This window comes from Tetrao urogallus, assembly GCF_951394365.1.
Source record: "Tetrao urogallus genome assembly, chromosome: 1".
Classification (NCBI taxonomy): Eukaryota; Metazoa; Chordata; class Aves; order Galliformes; family Phasianidae; genus Tetrao; species Tetrao urogallus.
The window spans coordinates 117,168,834-117,190,185 of NC_136813.1; the positions used below are offsets into that span (position 1 = coordinate 117,168,834).

General features: G+C 43.6%; 1 protein-coding gene across 1 annotated transcript; it reads left to right on the top strand.

The window, feature by feature from the left end:
- Window positions 1–6,026: 6,026 nt before the first annotated feature.
- On the top strand, window positions 6,027–21,296 carry LPCAT3 (lysophosphatidylcholine acyltransferase 3; the record flags this gene model as incomplete). Its single annotated transcript, XM_079540894.1, has 12 exons — window positions 6,027–6,219; window positions 15,390–15,497; window positions 15,608–15,714; window positions 16,108–16,201; window positions 16,322–16,359; window positions 17,430–17,608; window positions 17,994–18,102; window positions 19,062–19,148; window positions 19,472–19,638; window positions 20,282–20,429; window positions 20,905–21,063; window positions 21,180–21,296. The coding sequence occupies 12 exons, from the start codon at window positions 6,027–6,029 to the stop codon at window positions 21,294–21,296; spliced, it is 1,506 nt and encodes a 501-aa protein (XP_079397020.1).
- Between the last annotated feature and the right edge of the window lie 56 nt (window positions 21,297–21,352).

Sequence of the window (21,352 nt, forward strand, 5' to 3'; positions counted from 1 at the left end):
CGGTCGGTTGTGATTCAGAAAAAAAGCTTACCGGCTTTCAGCAGAAGAGGGAATTTCCAGAACGAGTTGCACAACCCTGTTGGCTCCGGCTGTGTGGGGGAGTGCACAGATCTGGTCCGTATTAGAGATTTGCGAGAAATCAGATGACTTTTGGGAAAAGGGAGGGGAACAGAGCTTTTAGCTGCCTCCCATCTCTCTCTCTTCCTCCTCTCTCAGCAAGTCCTAGATAAACTTCAAAGGGTGTAGACCAGGCAAAGTCCACATAAGAATGGACCTAATGCTCTCGCATGGGAAAAAATGTTTGATCATCTGCTCTGGAGACCACTTTGTCGGAAATCTATTCTGGGACTGCAAACCTATGGGCAGAGGCTGCTGCTGCTCCTCATCTTATGCTTGAGAAGTGCATTTAGGGGAAAAAAAAAAAAAAAAAAAAAAAGAAAGGGAAAATTAGTGTCACGTGTCTCTGAGGGTACCAACAGTAGTTAGCATGCACTATTTTGCTATATCTTATTATGGACACCCTCCAGTGAGAACCACTAAGGACTCCTAACTATCTCTCATAGCTACTTACCAAGTGAATTTGAAGTAAAAGCAGCTAACTCTTCATCAGGCTTAGCCCTGGACCAGGTTAGGTCTAAGACCATAAAGAAAAGGACAACCTTTAATCCAGCCAGTGCCCATAAGCCCAGACCAAAATACTACTGCGCAAGCCAAAAGACCTGCCACTAATACTCTAGAAAACCTCACCAGCCAGCTACAACTGGGGCTGGACTGTAAATGAAGGTGTAAAACTCCATTATACCCTCCACTTCACAATCAGCACAGCATGCTCCAGAGCTTGTTTTGGCCTGAAGAAAAACATTCAAGTTTCAACAGGCCATAGGCAAAGTGTTTTAGCAAAGCTCATGTGAAAGACTCCTTTATACTGTCAAGAGAAAGAAGCACCTACAGATGAATCATAATTGACTTCACTGTACTTGGGATAAAGGATTTACTTGAAGAACATGCCTAGTCAGTTTTATTGTCTAACTGAGAATGGGGAGAAAAAGAAAACAGTATGTCATCTTGCCTCTGATGCCTCTAGGGAACACAGCATTATGTTTTTAACTGGAATTTTAAGAACTGGAAAACAGTGATGAAAAATACAACACAAATAACAGTGAAACATTTTTTGCTTGGAAATGGGCAAAACAAAAACTCTACCATTGACGTTTCAAGTCACAATCTCATTTTAAAATGGACATGACAGAAGTAAAAGAAGTGTGTGCTGATATATTGTGCAGGTCTTTGCATCACAAGGGAATTGTGTATTTTCATATGAACCTGACCCAGCTAGTCTGCTACAATGGTCGAAATTGGCATGTATGTAAATATTAATAATTGGTAGGAAGGCAAATAGCTATTAATTAAGAAAAAGAATATTGAAGTTAGTGGGAAAAAAAAAGGTAGCTGCATTTTTTGTGGGCACATATCTGCATAATGTTAACTATTCATGCAGAAGACCAGTTATATTAAGGTATATATTTAAATTAAATAAACATACGGCATTTTTTTGCATTTGTCTAGATTTGTGGTGTTGTAAAACAGCTAGGTCATATGCATTTTACAATTCACTGAAACTACGTGAGAAGCTACGTTAATTAATAATTAGTAAATTAATAATTTAAAAGAGGCAAAATCATGCCATCGAGGTTTATACATGCTTCCATTAAGGTTGTCAATGCAATAAGACTCCAGTCTGAGGCATATGCATTCCTAATTTATGTGATCACATACTAGTTTCTCAAAGTGCTCCCACATCCTTCATTGTGTAAGACAAATCTTTTCTTACGATGAGTCAGAGCTGTGTGGCTATAACCTTTCTGGAAGATGCTACAAAGAGTGGTAGTGTTCAGTTTCTCATAAAATTATCATCTCTAACACGCCTGGCTGGCTTATCTCCTCCATGAAGATGGAAGGAAAAAAGGGTTTTCCTGATTTCTTAAGAAAATTCATATTTTTCTATTTGGAAACACTGAGTCAGTGCATAAAACAAAGGGAATAAATATTAAAAGGAAAGAAAACCCAACATTAATGAGGTCAAAACCATCAGCAGGGAATCAAGGATAAGTAGCAAGTAAAATATCTGATCCTCTGTGACCTCGGCAGAAAGTTGCCTATTTCCCTTTCTGCTAACATAATGATTCAGTGAGTTTCTTGCTTGCAGCACATCCTCATCCTAGCTGTTGTGACCCAGGCTAGTTTTGTTGATAGTGGTTAAAATAGGACAGAGAAATCTCTCAAAGACCTGTCTGCACACTGCCTCAAAACCACTGTATATAGCCCCTGACACCCACCTCTGCACGCTGTCCTAGGAGGTTCTTCACAGGCTGTTCATCTCTGTTAGTTAAATTTTTCCCTGTCCTCTCCATGCTTTTCCCTCAGCTTAGCTTGCTTTTTCCTCATCCCAGATGCAAGCTTCATCCAGATCTAATTTTATTCTGACTCTTTCTCCCTGTCAGTGCTGAATCCTAAGTTCCAGTTCTACATACTCTCCAGATAGTCACCTCCCCCCTCAGTAACCTACTCCTCTCCCATAGCCATTTAAATCAGGATAGGCTCCTTGGATTGCCTATGAAAAGAGGCACTGGCAAGATGAAGCACAAGATTCCCTTGTCCATTCTTCATGCGGAGGAGACAGATATAGAAAGTAAGTCTAGAGTTTGTGAAGAACTTGGATGGGGTCTTGTACAGCTGTGGTCTGCATGAACACAAACAATAAAACAAATTTGCAGGGGCTTCAGCAGCTACATTCCTTTATTAATATATTGAGCCAACAGGAACCTTAAGTTTCACAGTGAGCAATGATGCAGTGTCACAGAATCACTATATACTTCCAAGACAGTAAAGAAAGATTTTTGGTGATGTCTCCTCCTCCTCCTTCTCTCCCTAAACACAGCAGTGCCCTGAATGCTAAAAAAAAAAAAAAAAAGCAACCCTAAAAAATAATGGCATTCATCATGGCCTGATGATGGCCTCAAAATCAGCACTGTGCTCTGACCTGAAGCCCTTATATGACAGTAGTAAAATTACAGAAGCAAGAAAATCTAAATCTATTTTGTTGCACATATAGCAAAGTGATTGCAAGTGATTTTTTCTCATTTCACAGAGTAGGCATCTCAAATGAGTTACTCTGCACTAACACAGTGTTTCGTGGATTTGTTACCTCAGCCACTCAAGAAAATTAAGGACCTAGAAGTTTATCCAGCCCAGCAAATTCCCTTAATTAAGGGAAAGCCTTAATTCCCTCTTTGTCTGAAATCATAGATCGGACTTGTGGATGGACCAGTGGATGACTTCAAGAGGACACTACCAGAGACAGATCAAAACAGTCCAAAGCCATTTCTGCTGACTGCAAATGTGGCCTACAAAACCAGGGGTTTTGCCTTTCTAAAAGTAAGAGGAGCCTGCATCCGCCAGGAGACAGAGCTGTGCTTGAGCCACAGATGCACTGATGCATGCAGAAAGCTAAATCCAATGCTCTATGTCCCACCTGCAATCTCAGTAGAGAACAAACGGCCCAATAAGAGGTGAGGTATGCTACAGAAACAGTGGCATGGCTGATGCCAAGTTACAGCCTCACCTCTGTAGCAAGGTCATGGAATCTCATAATCCTCCATGTACGACCTCATTTTTTACAGAAAAGGGGTGAGAAGGGAGGGGAAGAACAGGAAAAGGGGAAGAGATACATGGATGTTGAAGGATGATGTTTAAGACACAAACATATGGCTATCTGTCCCTGTTATAGTTTCCCACTTGTGGGTACATAAAAACTAACAAGCCAGAATTTTTGTCCGTGTTTTATTGTTTCCATGACCTCTTTGGATCTTTCTTGTATTCATCACTTTTAAACTAATTTGTGGATTATCCTCAGCAGCAGGATAGAGAAAAGAGGTTATAACTCCAGAAGAAGTATTAAATCTATAGGATTATTTAATTTTATCAAACATGGCAGAAAGTTTGCTTATGGAGTGGACTCACTCAGGAGTGATGCCAGCAGGCCTGTCTCTCTGATCTGGCTCTGCACTTTCATATCTACAGGTACTGCAGCCCATTCCCTGTCAAATACAACCAGGGGAATGATAAGAGTCAGTATGCGCACAGAGACTTCATCAACTTGGGAAATGAGTTTGAAACCCATACATTTGCACAATTAAACAGATGGATATTGTCAGTTCTTGGGCTTTACAAAAAGTTTGGCTAACAGCGACCAGTTAGGGTGAACATGACGTCCTTTCTATAAACTCAAAGAGGCTTTCTACAAGGGTTTCTAACCCCCTGCTGACCACCCTGCCCTACTCTCCACACTCTGCACTGCCTGTAAGGTATTTGTGGAAGCCAGAGTTGAAACCTCCCCTTCTTCCACACTTCCTTACTGCACTGATTACTCTTTATTCCCATTTTTCTCACTTTCTTGTCAGCCCTGTCAAGGTGTCTTCTGAACACCTCTGAGGCTGAAGATTTCCCAGGCTAAGTACCCCTTTCCATGATGAACAGCCCTTCAGTCTAATTGAAATTTCTCATGTGACAGTGTTAAACTGTGGCTTCTCGCTGTTTCACTGTGGACATCTGAAGGGAAGCTTAGCGTTCCTAGTGCCCCTAAGACATTGTCTTTCACCTCAGGTGCAAGGCATTTGCTTTTCTGAGCTTTGTGAGGTTTCTGTTAAACCATTACTTTATTATTTTCATCCCTTAACTGTGCTAACTTCTGCATTCTGACTTCTGCTGCACTGCTTGTCATACAGGGAAACTTGTCCTCTTTCAAGACAGCAGTTTTTTCAACCTATTTTTCTCTCTAATTTTGCCACTCTGGGGCAGAAAAAAGCATGAGGGGAAAAAAAAAAAAAAAAAGCAAGCCAACAGTACATTGTTTACTGTGAAACTGTGGTGAAATGGATAAAGACAAATGATTATTCCCCTCCACATGGCACTGATAAAGCTGTGTCTGGTCCACTGTGCCCGCTGTGTTTTCTCCAGCAAGAGAGAGACGGGAGCAAACTCACCGGAGTCCAGTGGATAACCAGTAGTGAGGAACCATTTTTTAGCCAGGAAAAAGGCAAGAGGGGGTAAGATCTTTAGCCCGGCTTTCTGAGTCCACGAGGCCTATGTGAGCACATTGCCAGATCTGATACAGAGCGGGATCTAACTGCTGCTACTGGCAGAAGGCTGGCTATCATGGGGATGGAACCGTAGCCAGGCTCTTCCCCGGGACAAGAAGCAATGGGCGTAACGTGCAACAGATACAATTCGGAGTATAATCAGGAGAAAAGAAATCTTCCCCACGAGCGGGTCTGTGCCTGTGCTGCCAGCTCGCTTGGGGCAGGACTTAAGTGACACATGAAAAGGGAGCACAAGTAAGAGGATCAGTTCCACTGCACCCGAGTCGCCGAGGACGACGACTCCAGTTGTACCCAGAGGGCTCCCGTAGCACGAGTTAACCACAAGCTGTGCGGCAGAGCCACCTGGTGACCGCACGGAGCAGGGTGCCGCAGGGACGGAGCGTGCCACGGCGCTCGGTGGGGAAAGCGACCCCCTCGGGGGCACGGCAGCTGAGCTAAGCTCCGGAAGCCACCGCGGAAGCTCAGCGAAGCGCTCGGTCCCCGCGCGGCGGGGCGGCGATGCCCCACAACCCGTCGCCGCGCGGCCCTGCCCGGTTCCGCTCTAACGACCGCTAGCGCCACGCGCCTCTTGCCCGCGAGTAACCCCTGCCCAACCACATCCCCTACCCCTCCCTGCCCGGCTCTCTCCTGTCCCGACACAGCCAATGGGAAGGCGAACTCCGCCTCGCCGGCGCGGCCCCGCCCCCGCCTCTCGGATGGAACCCCGCCCCCTGAAGCGCTTTCTCCAATCATTGGCTAGCGGGGACACCTCGCGGCACCGCCCACTCGCGGGGTAACCTTTGCCTTACTGAGCGCAGAGCCCCGCCCCTCTGCCAAAGGCAGTCCAATCGGAGGCGCCGAGTGGGCGTGGCCGGCGCAGCGCAGCCAATGGGCGCGGAGAGGGACGAGAGCGGTGCGGGGGCCGCGGTGTTGGTGCCGCTGCTGGGTTCCAGGAGCAACCGGCCGGCGGGGCCGGCGGAGAAGATGGCGGTGGCGGGGTCCGGCTGGAGCTTGGCCCGGGTGGCGGAGGCCCTGGGCTCGTCGGAGCAGGCGCTGCGCCTCATCGTGTCCATCCTGATGGGTAAGGGCGGGCGGGGCCGAGGGCTCCGGCCCCGGGCACGGACCCCCCCAATCAGCGGGGCCTCTGCGGGCAGAGGGCGGGCGGCGGGGCGACGCGTGTCCGGGTGCTGGGCGACGCGTGTCCGGGCGCGGGGCCAAGGGGGAGAGCCCGGCACCGGGACCTGTGGATCCGGATAGCGAGGGACGGGCGTCCTGCACAGTGCGGGCTGGGCGCTATGGAGAGCGCTGCTGGGTGCAGAACTTTGTTGGCGGAGTTGTCGCCGTAGAACAGGGTATCCCGAGCTGGGAGGGGCACGCCGTGATCCCGAGAGCACCTCCCGTCTCCACTCAGCGCTCAAACCCCGTGTCCGATGTCCGATGCTCCTTCAACTCCGGCAGCTTGGGGCTGTGCCTGCTGCCCTGGGCAGCCTGTCCCAGACATGTGCCTCAAGACATGTGCCAGGTGCTGCAGTACATCAGGTCTCGCAGGAGAGCGGGACCAGAGAGGTTCATGCTAGGGAACCACAGGTGCACGGAGCTTTCAGCATGGCTGGGCTTTGCAAGATCCTCTGTGTCCATCTGTGCCACACTTCACTCAAGCAGGGATGCTCAGAGTAGGGTGCCTGAGACATGGCCTTGTCCAAGCACCTTTTGGCCTAGGGACCATATTTGTGTCTACAGCAGCAGTGGGAGCGTGCAGGAGTGGCTTGTGCGTACTACCAGGTAGGGTGAGTGAAGCCTGCTGTCTAAGTGGCTAGAAAAACTGGCATGTTGTTCTGTGCTCCACCTGCAGTATTGCAAAACACATGCTTCTTATACCTATCTGAACATATTAAGTTAAAAATCATGGGTAAAATGGTCGAGGCAAGGCTTGAGTCAGGATATGGCTAATATCTGTGGGGATATGTGTCAGAGCTCCCAAAAAATCCATTCAAGTGTGTTTTTACAGCCTGCTGATAGAAATCTCCAGGGATACCTCTGAAACTTTAAGTTCTGGGGGGAGGAGGGAGAAGAAAAAAAAAAAAAAAGGATGGTGTAATCATCAAGAAAGGAAATAAAAGCTTTTCTCTGAACCTGAAAGTGTCTATGAGGGAGTATGGGAGCTAATGTGTGAGATGTCTGAAAAACAGCTTTCTCTAACTGAAAGTGCATTTTTTGAAAGAGAGATAGGAAAAGTTGTATCACTTAGTAACTGCAGTCTAGACCAGACTTACTCATGCTTGATTTTATCTGCAATAAGATCAAACTGAACCAAAACATTTTTCTCATCAAATGTAGATACAGGACATTGAACTCTCAGAAGCTGCTGAACTGTATAAAAAAGAAGGAAAAGTAAGTAATAGGAAACACATACAGGACGTGCAGATAGGTCAGTGTGAATTAATGAGCTCCACAGCTTTTCCCACATGTCTCTCTGAGACTTTAATTATAAGCTGATTCAATTTACTTTCCTGGCAGAAACCTAAACCAGAAAAAGCAGAAAGGCTACTACTGGGCGAGTCAACTGAAGTAAGCAAGGGACTTGTCCAACAAGAACTGATTTAGGAGAAGTGTTGGAAAGTGTATGTGGAGGCAAACACATACTGTAGAGCAATGCATTTGCAGAGCATGTGTTGAACAGTTCTTAGAGCTTCTTACTTTTGGAAGCAACAAACTAGAACATGACATTGGAGGGCACTGTTTCCTGCTTGGTGACCTATGGGTGAATGAAATCCCTTATTAGTTTGAAATGAACAGCAGCTGATTTGCCATCTTAATGGTAAGAAGAGATGCCCACTGCTGTCAGTAGATTAATTGAGCCCAAAACTTGTGAGTATAACTATAGCTGTTTGATGCTCAGTTGCATAAAGTCTCAGAGAGTTTTTAAAATTTGTATTAGTCTTGGGATCAGGAGCTGGGAGCCTGCTTGTGTCCTTTTTCCCTGCATCCCCAAAATGTGCAGCTCTAGCCTCTTGTTTTGGTATACATTTCCCTGACCTTTCTCCTTACGTCAGTGTCTCTTAATTGCATTCAGGAGAAGACATAACTTCAGACAGGAAGCTTAAGGGCATGCAAAACAGCCTTGCCTACAGTTCGGTCCTCATGCAAGTCGTGTGGGCAGTCAGGCTGAGAGGACTGGCTCCAGCTTTCCTGCTTAATGGATAGCTAGTAAAGCATTATAGGATTGCATTAAAAGTAAGTGCCAGGCACCACTCTACAGCAACAGGAGAGTGAGAACAGTTTCTTAACCTGACACTGGCATTAAAAGAAATGCTCATTTCATTGCAGCTTAGCTTACAGTCCTCTTATTGTTACTGATGGCTTTCAGCCTTTGGTAAGGAAACTGTTGTTGATGACCACATCATAGGATGGCGTGGGGCAAAAACGAAAGGCATTTTGAAAAGCTGGAAATTGCGTTAGGGTAAGCGAAGTGTTGCTTTTTCTTGACTTCCTCCATTTCAGGTGTTTGCAGGGATTCAGGAAGAAAATTGTTTTTATTGCCTGCAGCTAGTACTGCTGAGTTATATCAGAACAAGACAATGAGGATGAAGTATGATTTTCGTTTTCTAAGCATGGATTAAAGAGTTGTTGCTCTTTCCTCCTCCAGTGATGCAGTTCACCATCTAGATTATGCAGTTCTACTGCAATGACTGTCTCCAGGGTTTCACTGTTCTGGAGATTACCAGAAACTGACAAAAAAACAGCCTTCTGAAAAACGGGAAGAATTGCAAAGGACTTCACAACTTCTTATTTTAATTTCTGGAGAAAGCTGCGTTGTCTTTGAAAAAATATTCTGAACCAACTCTCTCCATTCAGAGTAAGAATATTCACTTAAGCATGATCTGAAATAAGCAAAAGGTGTCATTTAAGACTGTGAACAGTCTGTCATTGTTAGGAGAAAAAAAAAAAAAGGTAAAGATAGGATGAAACGATGGGGAGGAAGGAAGAGTAACCAAGAACAAAAATTTGAGTAATCCTAAAGAGGACACATTTCCTCAGCAAACTAGCAGAGACTGTAAGAACATGTTTCTGAGTAAACAATGGGGATTTTTGTCACCCCACAGTATTTTAATCAGTGATGCACCTTTTTTACATCCTGTAAAGCAGGATGTAAAGAATAAAACGTGAACGGAGTCCATTATTCAAACTGTACAGGATTGAAAACAAACTTCAGAGTTCACATGTGAGAATTTATACACACAAACTTTGAAGAAATTTGGCTGCAATTAGACAATATTATAAACAGTATTACTTTGAAGTGTAGTTCTAGCAGGCCCAATAATTAAAAAAAAATGTGGTGTGATTCAGTGATATGAATTTGCCTTCCAAGAGATGTATTCCACCTTGTTCTTCGCCAGGTGCAGGGTCCAGTCAGCCTTCACTGAGCACAGTGTTTTACCTGGAGAAGTGCTGTCTTCAAGTCAGCATGGAAGACACTGGTGTTCTTAGCACCATGCTTACAGAGTTCTGGTTGCTGAAGTAAGCGGGCTGAGCCAGTGCTGCACTCACTTTGTGCAGGAGGAAGGGAGGGAGCACCTCCAACTATGGGAAGAGAGAAGAGGTTGTCCTTTTGTCTTTGAAGGGAGACTGGCTTCTTTCCTGCTGTCACTGTTCAGCCAGGAGCCAGGAGGCCTTGACACTGTCTATTTAAGGCTTTAGGTTGGCCTTACTTCTTATGTGGCTAGCAGTTAAGTCGAGCGCGATCCCCAAGAATTGGATGTGCTGATCTGGCCATGCTGCCACATTGCCTTGCAAAGCTACCTGGCACTGCCTCACGTGGAGGTGGGGGCAGTGTGCTTTTTACAGCCCTGAGCCAAAACTGACCTACTGATCTACCCAGACCTGCCAGGAACACTACTGGGAAGTGAGCCCTGTTCTGCAGACATAGCAGTGACGTGTGGGAGTTACGCTTTTCCTATAAGTCCTAGAAATCATCTGCTTTGAAATCATCTGCAAATGAGTATTCTTTCCTCAACTTCCACCTCTCACCAATGGTTTGCAGGCATTTTCTTTGAATTTTCTTCAGCCCATCTATGTGGACAGATCACCTGTTGGAGTGTATTTTCAGTTCCGTTTCATCTGAAAGGAATGCTGCTCACATGCTTTGAGGTGGTGCAAACTGAAGCACTATAAGTGGATGTCTAAAAGTACACTCCTGTGTTGAATTAAAATTCTCACACATGTGCGCCGATTCTTAAAGCTGTGGAATTCTTGTGCTATTATAGGCAGAAAAAGAGAACACCTTTGAAGTCAAAATACTAGGTAGGGCTTACATTTTAACACATCTGTTTTTCCCATTGCCCTTGTCCTTTTAGTTTTAGTGCTTTTATAAGAATACAGAGGCAATTGATCTTCTGGATTTTAATAAAGGTAGAGTTAACCGATCAGCAATAGGAAAAGGAGAAGAAGCATGAAGATGAAATGGAGCATGAAAAAGCATATAGAAAAGGAGAAACAAAAGGAGCAAAGACTTAAAAATAAGAGAAGGCTTCTGGTGTTCTTATTTGCAGTTTCATCTCTGGGAAAAGGCACTTTTGTCACACATTCTAGGATGTGTTGAATTTAACAAGGCTGGTTTTGCTTGGAATTAGCCCTCCTGCCTAATCCAGCCTCTCAATTGTTTACATTTTTGTTCAGTTAGATTCTTGTGTTTGTGTACAACCTTGATGTTGTGCGGCAATCCGCTACCCTCCCAAATGCCTGTGGCAAAGAAGCTGTTCCATTTTAACTCCAGTGTTCTCTTAATCAGAGATTGTCCTCTTGTTCCCATAAATTCTTCCATCTTTTTTATCATCAGAGGCATGTCTCAGCCGATGTCACTTTTACATCAGTTGCTAATTCCTTGCTATAAAAAGTATTTTCTAGAGGCAAAAAATCAACAGTGCGTGCAGGCAGCTTTTCAGTTTGATGGTGTGCAGAAGAGGAGGGTTACCTTGGATCAGCAGGTCGCCTTCTGTCTTCTCCAGGAGCATTACAACCGCTTTCCTGTCTCAGTCAGCTCTGTCTGAAAGAGCTGCAAAAGATGAATTTGGCAGACTGGGAGCTGATAGACGTGGTCTCATCAGCACCGAGGAGCAGGGCCTCTGTTCCTGTTGTTTCTGAATGGTGAAAGGAAAGCTGCGTGGTGTCCTCAATCCAACCTATCTAAATATGACAGCAGGTTTTCCAGATGGCAACACTAATTTCTGTGTAACTGCTTTCCTGCCTTTCCTGTGCTAATTCATACTCTTTCAAGGACTCCGTGGTGGGGTGGGAGTGCTGCCACTGTTATCGGTCAGAACAACTAATTACTTAATAGATGGGAGTGCTCCGTAGCAGACAGGCTGCAGCATAATGTCCACTGATAGTCAGTATCTACTGCCATGTGGGGGTTAAAGTTTATATCTGTAGTGTGGAATTGGCCCAATTGTAAAACTGAGAAAATGATCTGTGTGCAGGAAAGCTGTAAGGAAACTGTAGCCCACAGAAGGAGCAACTTGTTCTGGTTATCAGAAGAATGTGCTGACACTGCGACTTTTGACCAGGAGTAGCACCTGTGTAGTGCAAGAGTGGGCCTTAAATGGCTAGCTTTCTTCAAACAGATATGCTGTGTGTATTAGTAGCCCTCCATCTGAGAGGACTTTTAATGTAATTTTATTTTTTTAATTACAGCAGTGTTACCCAAACCATTATATGATTTCCTTTGTGGTGTTAAAAAAAATAAGCATGGAATGTGACACGGCTGCTTAAGGAGCAGGAACACTGGTTGGGGATGAGAGAAAATGGACAAAATTTCAGATCTTTACAATTTGGAGACAGATACGCTAGAGTGTTCAGTCACAATTTAATTCTGTCCACAGAAATTAATGGAAATCTTTTTTTTTTAATTAAAAATCAAAAAATTGAAGCAAGATTGCACTAATTTTTGAGAAAATGTATTAAAACTGAAACTGTTCATGAGCAGCAATAAATTGTACTTTGCCTGTATTTCTAATCATATTTTTCTTGTGCTTTTTCAAAAGGGGAAAAGATTTTTCCATTTGAAACTTAAGTATTTTAACTTTCAGTATGAGCCAACAGTAATACTTCTTAGTTGTTTTTTTTTTTTACCACTTTTGGTTTTACAAAGCTGTGGGCAGTTGTTAATAGGTTTATTAAACTTGAATAGTATCCGTTTCACAGGAAAATTGAAATGAGAAAAAATAGTATCTGTCTATACGTTTCTGAGCTCGAGGCTGATAGGCAATGCCTTATTTTTTAATCATGTGAATTGTTTTAATTCTTTGAATTACTCTTGTATCTGAGAGCCTGTGTTCTGAACTCTGTCTGACAATTACTTCTTTCCTCCTCTGCTGACTTTCAGGGATGGTAAAGGAAGATGCTGCTGACTTGAGCTGAAGGACAAATGCTGTGGTGGATGCAATAGGTTTGGAAGAACTGGACAGAAGTAGAGCAGAAAGGGAAAGGAAGGTTTGAGTAAGGCGTTTTGTATGGGAATTAGGAACTGCTCTTGCAAAAGGGAGAGCAAGGCTGAATGAGCATCCAGGAGCAAGGTTGCTAGGGTCTGTGGGCAATGAGTTGTGGAATGTGGACACTGGACAATCATTGAGCATGAGAAAGAGTCTGCAAAGTGGAAACTGGTGCAGGACACAAAATGAGGAAAGAACAGTAATAAGGAGGAAGGGCAGAATGAGAGATGGCAAGAAGCTGAGGAAATGGGGGAAAAGCAGTTGAGTTTCTAGAAGAAAGAGGTACACAGCTGGATCTAGTAGAGCATGCAGCATTCCGGGATCTACAAGGTAGCCCAAGTCCCAGACTTTGTAATTCCTTCACGAGGGACGTGGGGGAGAAAAGGGAAGGGCCAGAAAATGCTTCCAGTCTTCTCAGCTGTTAGCACTGATTGCAGCACGTGTACTTGATATAACAGTACAGTTTGTCATTTCCTCTCACAGTGTTTAGATTTGGCTTTACTTATTGGAAAGCTTCCATCCGTCAAACACTGCTCAGCAGAATGTGCGTTTCATTACCCTATTATTGCAGCATATCAAACGTGATTACTTACTGCTACTTTTACTCCCTTAGTTCAGGTAGCAGACGTCTATCCACTGCTACAAGCTTCAGCTAGGCTAATAAGTAGTGTGGGCACCAGCACTGTGGTTATTTTTCTGGATTTTTTTGTTGGGGTAGATTTGCTTGCTTTGATTTTAATCAGGCTAAGAGAACACAAATTTGCAAAGTAAAGCATTTGTACATATTTCTGACAGACATTTCATAGCCAGATATAAAGTTGCTTTTACTATCCCAGTTCAACTTCCTTATGCATACACCTTTAGAAACACCATTTGCGTGAACAGACTTCTGATCCTTGTAAGATGGACAAAACGTACTATGTCAATATGTATTAAAACACCTTTATTGTCTCGTAAGTGGCAGTGTTTATTGTACGCTTCATGACCTTCACCTGAACCCTTAAGACAACAATTTAATTTACGCTTGGGAGATTGTATGGCCCATCTCACTGTACTACTGAAGGGCTTCACAAATACTTAACTTCTCACTAGAGCCACAGATAATAATCTGGAGTCATTCCTAAACTGGAACACGTTCTAAACTATAGGAAATGCAAGGAAAAACCTCCTTCCACTTATCTTAGCTACTTAATAGGAAATGCTTCTTACTTTAACTTTTCAAAATACTGCATGTGTAGTCTCAGTGGACTTTAGTTACAGTTTTTGTATACACAGTACTTAACAAATCAAATGCAAATCTAAAGTAAGAGTCAGAAAAGAAATTATGTATGACTGGAGGTCACTTGGGGAGCACTGGGATTAAACATCGCAAAATCACTGAATCATAGAATGGGTTGGGTTGGAAAGGACCTGAAAGCCCATCCAGTTCCTGACAAGGGCAGGATTTCCACCCACTAGTTAGGCTGCCCAGGGCCTCATTTATGCTAGCAATGAATGCCCCCGGGGGTGGGACATCCACAAATTCTGGGCAGCCTGTTCCAGCACCTCACTCCTCTCAATGAAAAATTTCCCCCTGACATCTAATCTAAATGTCTCCTCTTTTAGTTTATAATGATTCCCCATTGTCCTGTCCCTGTTTACTTGTCAAAAAAGTGGATTTCCCTCCTGCCTGTAAGCTCTCTTTAAGTACTGGAAGGCCACAATGAGGTCTCCCTGGAGTCTTCTTTTCCCCAGGCCGAACAAGTCCAGCTGCCTCAGCCTGTATTTGTAGGAGAGGTGTTCCAGCTCTCTGATATCTTCATTTCCCTCCTCTGGACCCATTCCAAAAATCTCCACGTTTTTCTTGTGCCCCAGACCTGGACACAGAACTCCAGATGGATCTATTGGGGGCAAAGTAGAAGAAGACAATTGTCTCCCTCACCCTGCCAGCCACCCCTCTTTGATGAAGTCCAGAGTACTGTTAGCCTTTCAGGCTGCGAGTATGTGCTGCTGGTTCATGTTGTTTTTCATCTACCAGGACGCTTAAGTTATTCGTGGTGGAGCTGCTCTCAAGGAGTTCTTTTCCCACTCAATACACACATCTGGAATTTCCCTGACCTAAGTGCAGTACCTTGTTGAATCTCATTAGGTTAACCTTTTGAGTTTGTTTAGGTCCCTTTTGATGGTATCCCTTCCTTCTGTCGTATCAACAGCACCACTCAGCTTAGTGGCTCTGCAAACTTGCTGAAGGTGCACTCAATCCCATCGTTTATGTCTATGACAAAGAGTACTGGTCCCAAGACAAACCCCTGGGGGACATCACTTGTCACCAGCCTCCACCTGGACATAGAGCCATTGACCATAAGGTTACTCAGCATCATATAAGAGGTCACTGAGGGGGAGCAGGGACTGAATTTCGAGATCAGTGCAATGGTATAAACCATTTATAAAATTTATCTTCCCTTGCCTTGTAATATTCGCCGTGTTTGTCACAGAATTTGGAGGAGTGAGAGAGTAGTCCACCGAAGTCTGATATATGTATTTCAGCACTGTCCCTCCTCTTGTAGTGTATAAGGCCAGAAACTCCACTAAGTCATCTAGCATTTATCCCCTTAGATGGAAATACAGTATCAGCAATTATACCATGGCCTGTATTGGTGATGTATCTACATCAAGTGCGTATTTCTAGTAAAGTGTTCAATAAAGCTATAATCTGGACCATTACAAATGCTGCTGCTTGCTTACACTAATTTACAACTCTTCCATCTTTTCCCCCTCTATTCAGGATATCCTTTTGCCTTGTTCCAGCGCTATTTCCTCTTCCAGAAGGAGACCTACCTCATTCATCTCTACAATGTGTTCACAGGACTCTCAATTGCTTACTTCAATTTTGGTAAGATGAGCTTTGGAAGAGAGAGCTACTAGGCCCAGAGATTGCTGCAGTTTGGGAGGATCTGTAGTGGGAAAATCTCATTTTTGCTTCATCTCTCTCTCTCTCTACAGGGATGCAGTTCTTTCATTCACTGCTATGTGTTCTAATACAGTTTCTCATCCTGAGACTTATGGGTCGCACAGTCACTGCCATCTTCACCACGTTTGTCTTTCAGATGGTAAAATTCCCTTTCTTACTGCATCACAGAATCATAGAATCATAGTATGGGATGGGTTAAAAAAGAACCTCAAACATCATTCAGCCCCCCTGCTCTGTGCAGGGTCGCCAACCACCAGACCAGGCTGCCCAGAGCCACATCCAGCCTGGCCTTGAATGCCTCCAGGGATGGGGAGATCCACAACCTCCTTGGGCAGCCTGTTCCAGTGTGTCACCACCCTCTGTGTGAAAAACTTCCTCCTAAGGAAGTTTTATGTCAGTTTGCATCAGTTTGTAGAAAGAGCTTTCTGTTCATTTTTGCAGTTCTCAGTAGCAAATATAGGTGGAAAAATGGAAACAGATCAAAAACTGCTGGAGGTTTGCTTTAAATAACCCAAATAATTATTTCTTTCAGACGTACCTTATGGCTGGCTATTACTTCACAGCCACAGAGCACTATGACATCAAGTGGACAATGCCACATTGTGTCTTGACTCTCAAGTTAATTGGTAAGCAATGCTACCTTGTTATATTTTGCATTCTGTAATCCATGCCTCAGGGAAGAGGACTGCTTGCTCAGCCCAAATAGTCCCATCATAAATCTTCAAATGATTGTTTCTCATCTCCAGGCTTGGCCATTGATTACTATGATGGAGGAAAAGATCTGGTGAGTAGAACACAAATACGCTTCCCTTCCTCTTGTTTGCTATTCCAGTGATCTAGAAGACACAAAATCAGGTTCAAAGGATGTAAGTTAGTAAGCTGCATTCATTGTTTGGCAAAAGCCAGATCTGAGAGAGGATTATCTGTGAATATCTGAGAGCACTGAATTCCAGAGTGGAAAAAAATAATTTGGAACAGAAACTGTAGCAATTACAGAGGGGCAAAAGTTGCTTCAGCACTGAATTGTGTCAAAATATAATTCTGCCCCCTTCCAAATTCCTCACCATCTGCTTTCCCCAAATCTGTTGCTTTAGATTCCCAATCTCCAATGCTCTGTGTCTTGTGGGTAGTATTCCCTTAATGTGGAAACCATCAGCACTGGATCTCAGTTCCCATCTTCCTTTCTTTTGTTGAGTCATGTCATATCTTTGTGGATTTTTGCCATTTGTTCTGGCCCTGTTATTATAGAAGATTACATAGTGACAGAAGTCACACAGCACAGTGTGCGGAAGAGGACAGAACACTTATTACAGTCTCTTAATACTACTTCAGGTGTCTTTGTTTCTCACCTCCTGTACAGGCCCTGATCCAGCGTTCAGTGTCCGTGCAGTCATCACAAACTGCAAGAAAAAAAATGTTCATCTGAAATCTCTTAAGCAGAAATTTCGAGTATTTGAAGACATTAAATCCTTGCATCAAGAAGTAGGAACTGTAGGACAGCATGGTCTGGGTACATACTGTTGCAGTCAGGGATTGGTAATGGTCAGATACAGAGCTTTTACTGTGCATCTGTGCTGGTAGGGATGCATGTTAACAGATTTCTTCCTTGTTTTGAGCTTTTTTCGGAGTACAGATCTATGCAGCTGGTCTCAGCTGTTAGATCTTGTTGCTGTTTGGAGGGACTGGAGATAGTGATAGCAATGAGGAGAGGAATGAACATGAAGTACTAAGTTAAAAGTTCCCTGTATGTGGAGAGTAAGAGCTTAGACCATAAAGGAGATGCACTGAAACATAACATCCAGAGCTAAGTATGACAACCCTTAGGATGATGTTAATCCAATCCCTTTGGTGCAGGAGTTCCTGACCCCTGAGCAGCGTCGATTTGCTGTCCGGGGAGTTCCTACCTTGCTGGAGGTCTCAGGATTCTCCTATTTCTATGGTGCCTTCATGGTGGGGCCTCAGTTCTCCATGACAGACTATCAGAAACTGGCAAAGGGTGAGATGACTGACGTTCAAGGCCAGAGACCCAATAGGTAATGAGATCCACTTAGCTCCTTGCTTTCCTAAGATCCCAGAATGCTGAATCCTCCATGCATTCCCTGCAGCAGAGTGTGTTCTTACCTGGACACTGAAATACTGTGACTAAAAGTGATTTATAAGAGAAGGCAGCCATTCAGAAGGTGCTCATAAACTCTGCATAATTTCCTAGCATTGTTCGGGGGCACAAATGTTAACATTTGACTTGTTTAGTACAGACTCAGTCCTGACCTGGAATACGGTCAGCACCCCAGCTTCCAAGTAGAGGCATCTGCTGCAGTGGAATGTGGTAACCCCCTGTCACCGTCTCCCCATACTCCTCATTTCCACTTCTGTTTTTAAACAGGGCTTTTCCTTGACCTTCATATTTTTCTTTCTCAGTTTTGTGCCTGCTCTCAAGCGCCTGAGTTTGGGTCTCTTATTTCTAGTGACCTATACCTTGTCAAGCCCATACATCTCTGATGAATACCTCATCTCAGATGATTACATGGTATGTATATATTTGACAGTTCTGATACGTGCAAGAATTCTACTTCTCTGGAGGGCACTGGATCTACAGGAGTAGAGGAAGGCCATTATATTTTTTAGGTTTGCCTCAATTCAAAAAGAAGATAAGTCAGCAACTATTGCTATGCCTTCCCATAACTGATTTGGCTTTGCTGCCTGTCCTATGGATTCCATTTGATGCAGAATGAGAACGTGTTTAATTGAACTGAACCAAATAAAAACTTTTACAAATGGAGAATTCATCTTGGATGGTACAGCTGTTTTTGGAATCCTAACATGTATTTTGTTACTTTTTAATAACTGCTTAACCATTACACACAAAGAACTCTGCCGTAGTAGTTTCCAAGGCTTTTTAAAATTTGAAGATGGAGGTTCATTGTGTAGACTCTATTAGGTGAGCTATCCTTGAGTACAGGCCAGCTTTGAAAGAAAAACTTGATCTGCTTCTCTCAACAGTGTATTTTGTGTAGAGGGATGCAGCAGCAGATTCTCCAGATTGACTCATTTGAATTAAAAATTTACAGAGTCTTTGAGGTTCTTTGAAAACTCCTAACAAGCAATTCCAATCTGCAGATTGTAGAATTACAGTATGCTCAGAGTTGGAAGGGACCATTAAAGATCATCTAGTCCAACTCCCCTGCAAGGAACAGGGACGTCAGTCCCCGTTCATTCTTTCTGTACCAGTGTGAATAAATGAGGGTATCAATTCCCACAATGATTATGCTAATTCCAGACTATGTGTGTCAGTACAGTCAAATATCACCAAAGGAAGTAAAAAGGTGTATGGATTCATATAACCCTGTAGCCTGCTAGTGCAGTTTATTTAGTGTCACAACATATTGATTAGATTAATATGAAAGACAGTAATGAGATCTCAACTATCCACCTTTTATATAGCCAGAACTCATTCATTTTCATTTTTAATTTGTTCTATCTCTGCAGGAGAAGCCTTTCTGGTTCCGCTGTGGTTACATACTGGTCTGGGGCAAAATTATACTCTACAAATACGTAACTTGCTGGCTTGTTACGGTGAGTCAGAAGTATTTCTAGAAACAAGACAAATGAACAAAGTTAGCACCTCTGAAGTTACAAAGTATGCTTTTGGTTGGACTTAGCACTGAAGGGAAGAAATTCAAGTGTCTGGGTATCAATGCAGATCAGTGTAGTTTGCTCTAAGTAAAGCAAGGGTTAACTAATCAAAAAGAGAAGATTTTAACTCATTTTCTCCATCTGCAGTGGTACTGTCCAGTGAGCACAGAATCAGTATGTCCCCAGCTCTGCCTTTCAGGAAAAAAAAAAGAAAAAAAAAGTTATGTATTTTTATTATCCTTCCTTTATGTCTTTTTCTGTAGGAAGGTGTCTGCATCCTTGTTGGTCTAGGGTACAATGGGACTGACCAGAGTGGAAAACCTATGTGGGATGCCTGTGCCAATATGAAGGTCTGGCTGTATGAGACAACACCTTTGTTCACAGGGACGATTGCTTCTTTCAACACCAACACCAATGCTTGGGTGGCCCGGTGAGCAGGAAAAATTTCTACTTCTGTAATGTCAGTAGTACCTATGTCAACAGAACCAAGATCATAAGTTGAGAAGGGAGTACTCAGAATCTGCTAGTTCTCAGTTCTCACCCTACTCCTATTTGAAACAGCTTACTGAGTTGGGTAGATCTTTGAATCCAACTTAAAAAGGCAGTTCTTTGTTAAGAGGCAAGAAGTTGAAAATGGCAAAAGCTGGAGAGGGGGGCTAGAACGGAGCTACAGTGGGCTCTCTAGCCTTCTTGGTCAAACAGTTGCAGAACAGGTGAAACAGTTGCCAAACTGGTCTAGTGGCTGATGCAGTTTGGCAGCTGTTTCCTGCTTCTTGATGCCTCCTATGCAATGACACAGCTTTTTGGTTCAGATCTTGCTGGACCACAACTGAATTGTAAAATATCCTCATTTCTGTGAGTGTTGTCAGAAGAACCACCTATCCCCACTAGCTGGCATTTAAGATAAAGACTGAAGTGTAAGCTGCCCCCAATTTCTGAGGGCAACTACTGTCTAGCTGTTTCTGTTACCACAGGGAAACGTGAAGACAAGGTCCCTTGGGCCTTACATCTCTGACATGGAGAGAGAAGGATAAACAGTGTACTAGAAGCACTTTGTTTCTACTCTGCTCTAGCTACATCTTCAAGCGCCTGAAGTTCCTGGGTAACAAACTGCTCTCACAGGCACTGGCCCTGTTCTTCCTGGCTATTTGGCATGGACTACACTCTGGCTACCTGGTGTGCTTTCAAATGGAGCTGCTTATAGTCATCGTTGAAAAACAGGTGCGCCTTGTCAGACTCAGCAGAATTGAGGTTACCTGCGTTAACCTTTCCCCTTGAGTCTGGAAACTCCACATCGAAGGGTTTAATAACTGCTCACTTAGAAATTGGTGTTCACAATGGTACTGTTCTGGTCAAAGGTTCAGTAAGTTCCTAGCTTAACAGTGGCAAGCCATAGCTTTCTTCCCATCAGCTTTTACAGTACAACTAGCACATGAGCATATTGCAACTGAAGTGCTTGCCAGTTGGAAGGTTGGAAGACAAGCACGTGAGAATGCCTCTGCTAAATCTCTGATAGCGAAAGAAAAATATTCCATATTTAGCCTTTTCTTTTCTGATTAAAACTTCAAGAATAGGGTACTTAGTTTTTTGTTGCCGGTTACCAAAGTTAATTAACAAGGATGGTCTGGTTGCAGAGCCTACAGACACAACCGTTAAAACATCCAACTGAGAAGAGCTTTATTTTTCTTTACATTAGGTTATAAACCTTGTTCGGGACAGTCCTACTTTAAGCACTTTGGCCTCCATCACTGCCTTGCAGCCTATTTTCTATATGCTACAGCAGACTAACCACTGGATGTTTATGGGTTATTCTCTGGTGCCATTTTGCCTTTTCACCTGGGACAAATGGATGAAGGTATTTATTAACCTTAAACACACAATCTATGCAACCAATCCCTTTTACCCCTGTTGCCCTCTCATGTGGTCTTAGCTGAAGTCTGCTTGCTGACCCTTAACCCTTTCTCTTTGCAGGTGTACAAGTCTATTTATTTCCTCGGCCACGTGTTGTTTTTCACATTATTACTGGTGTTGCCTTATATTCGCAAATTACTTGTGCCACGAAAAGAAAAGCTAAAAAAAGCAGAATAACAGCCAACAGGTAAGGTTGTGCTACTTTCAGGGACACCTCACAGGAATCCCACACT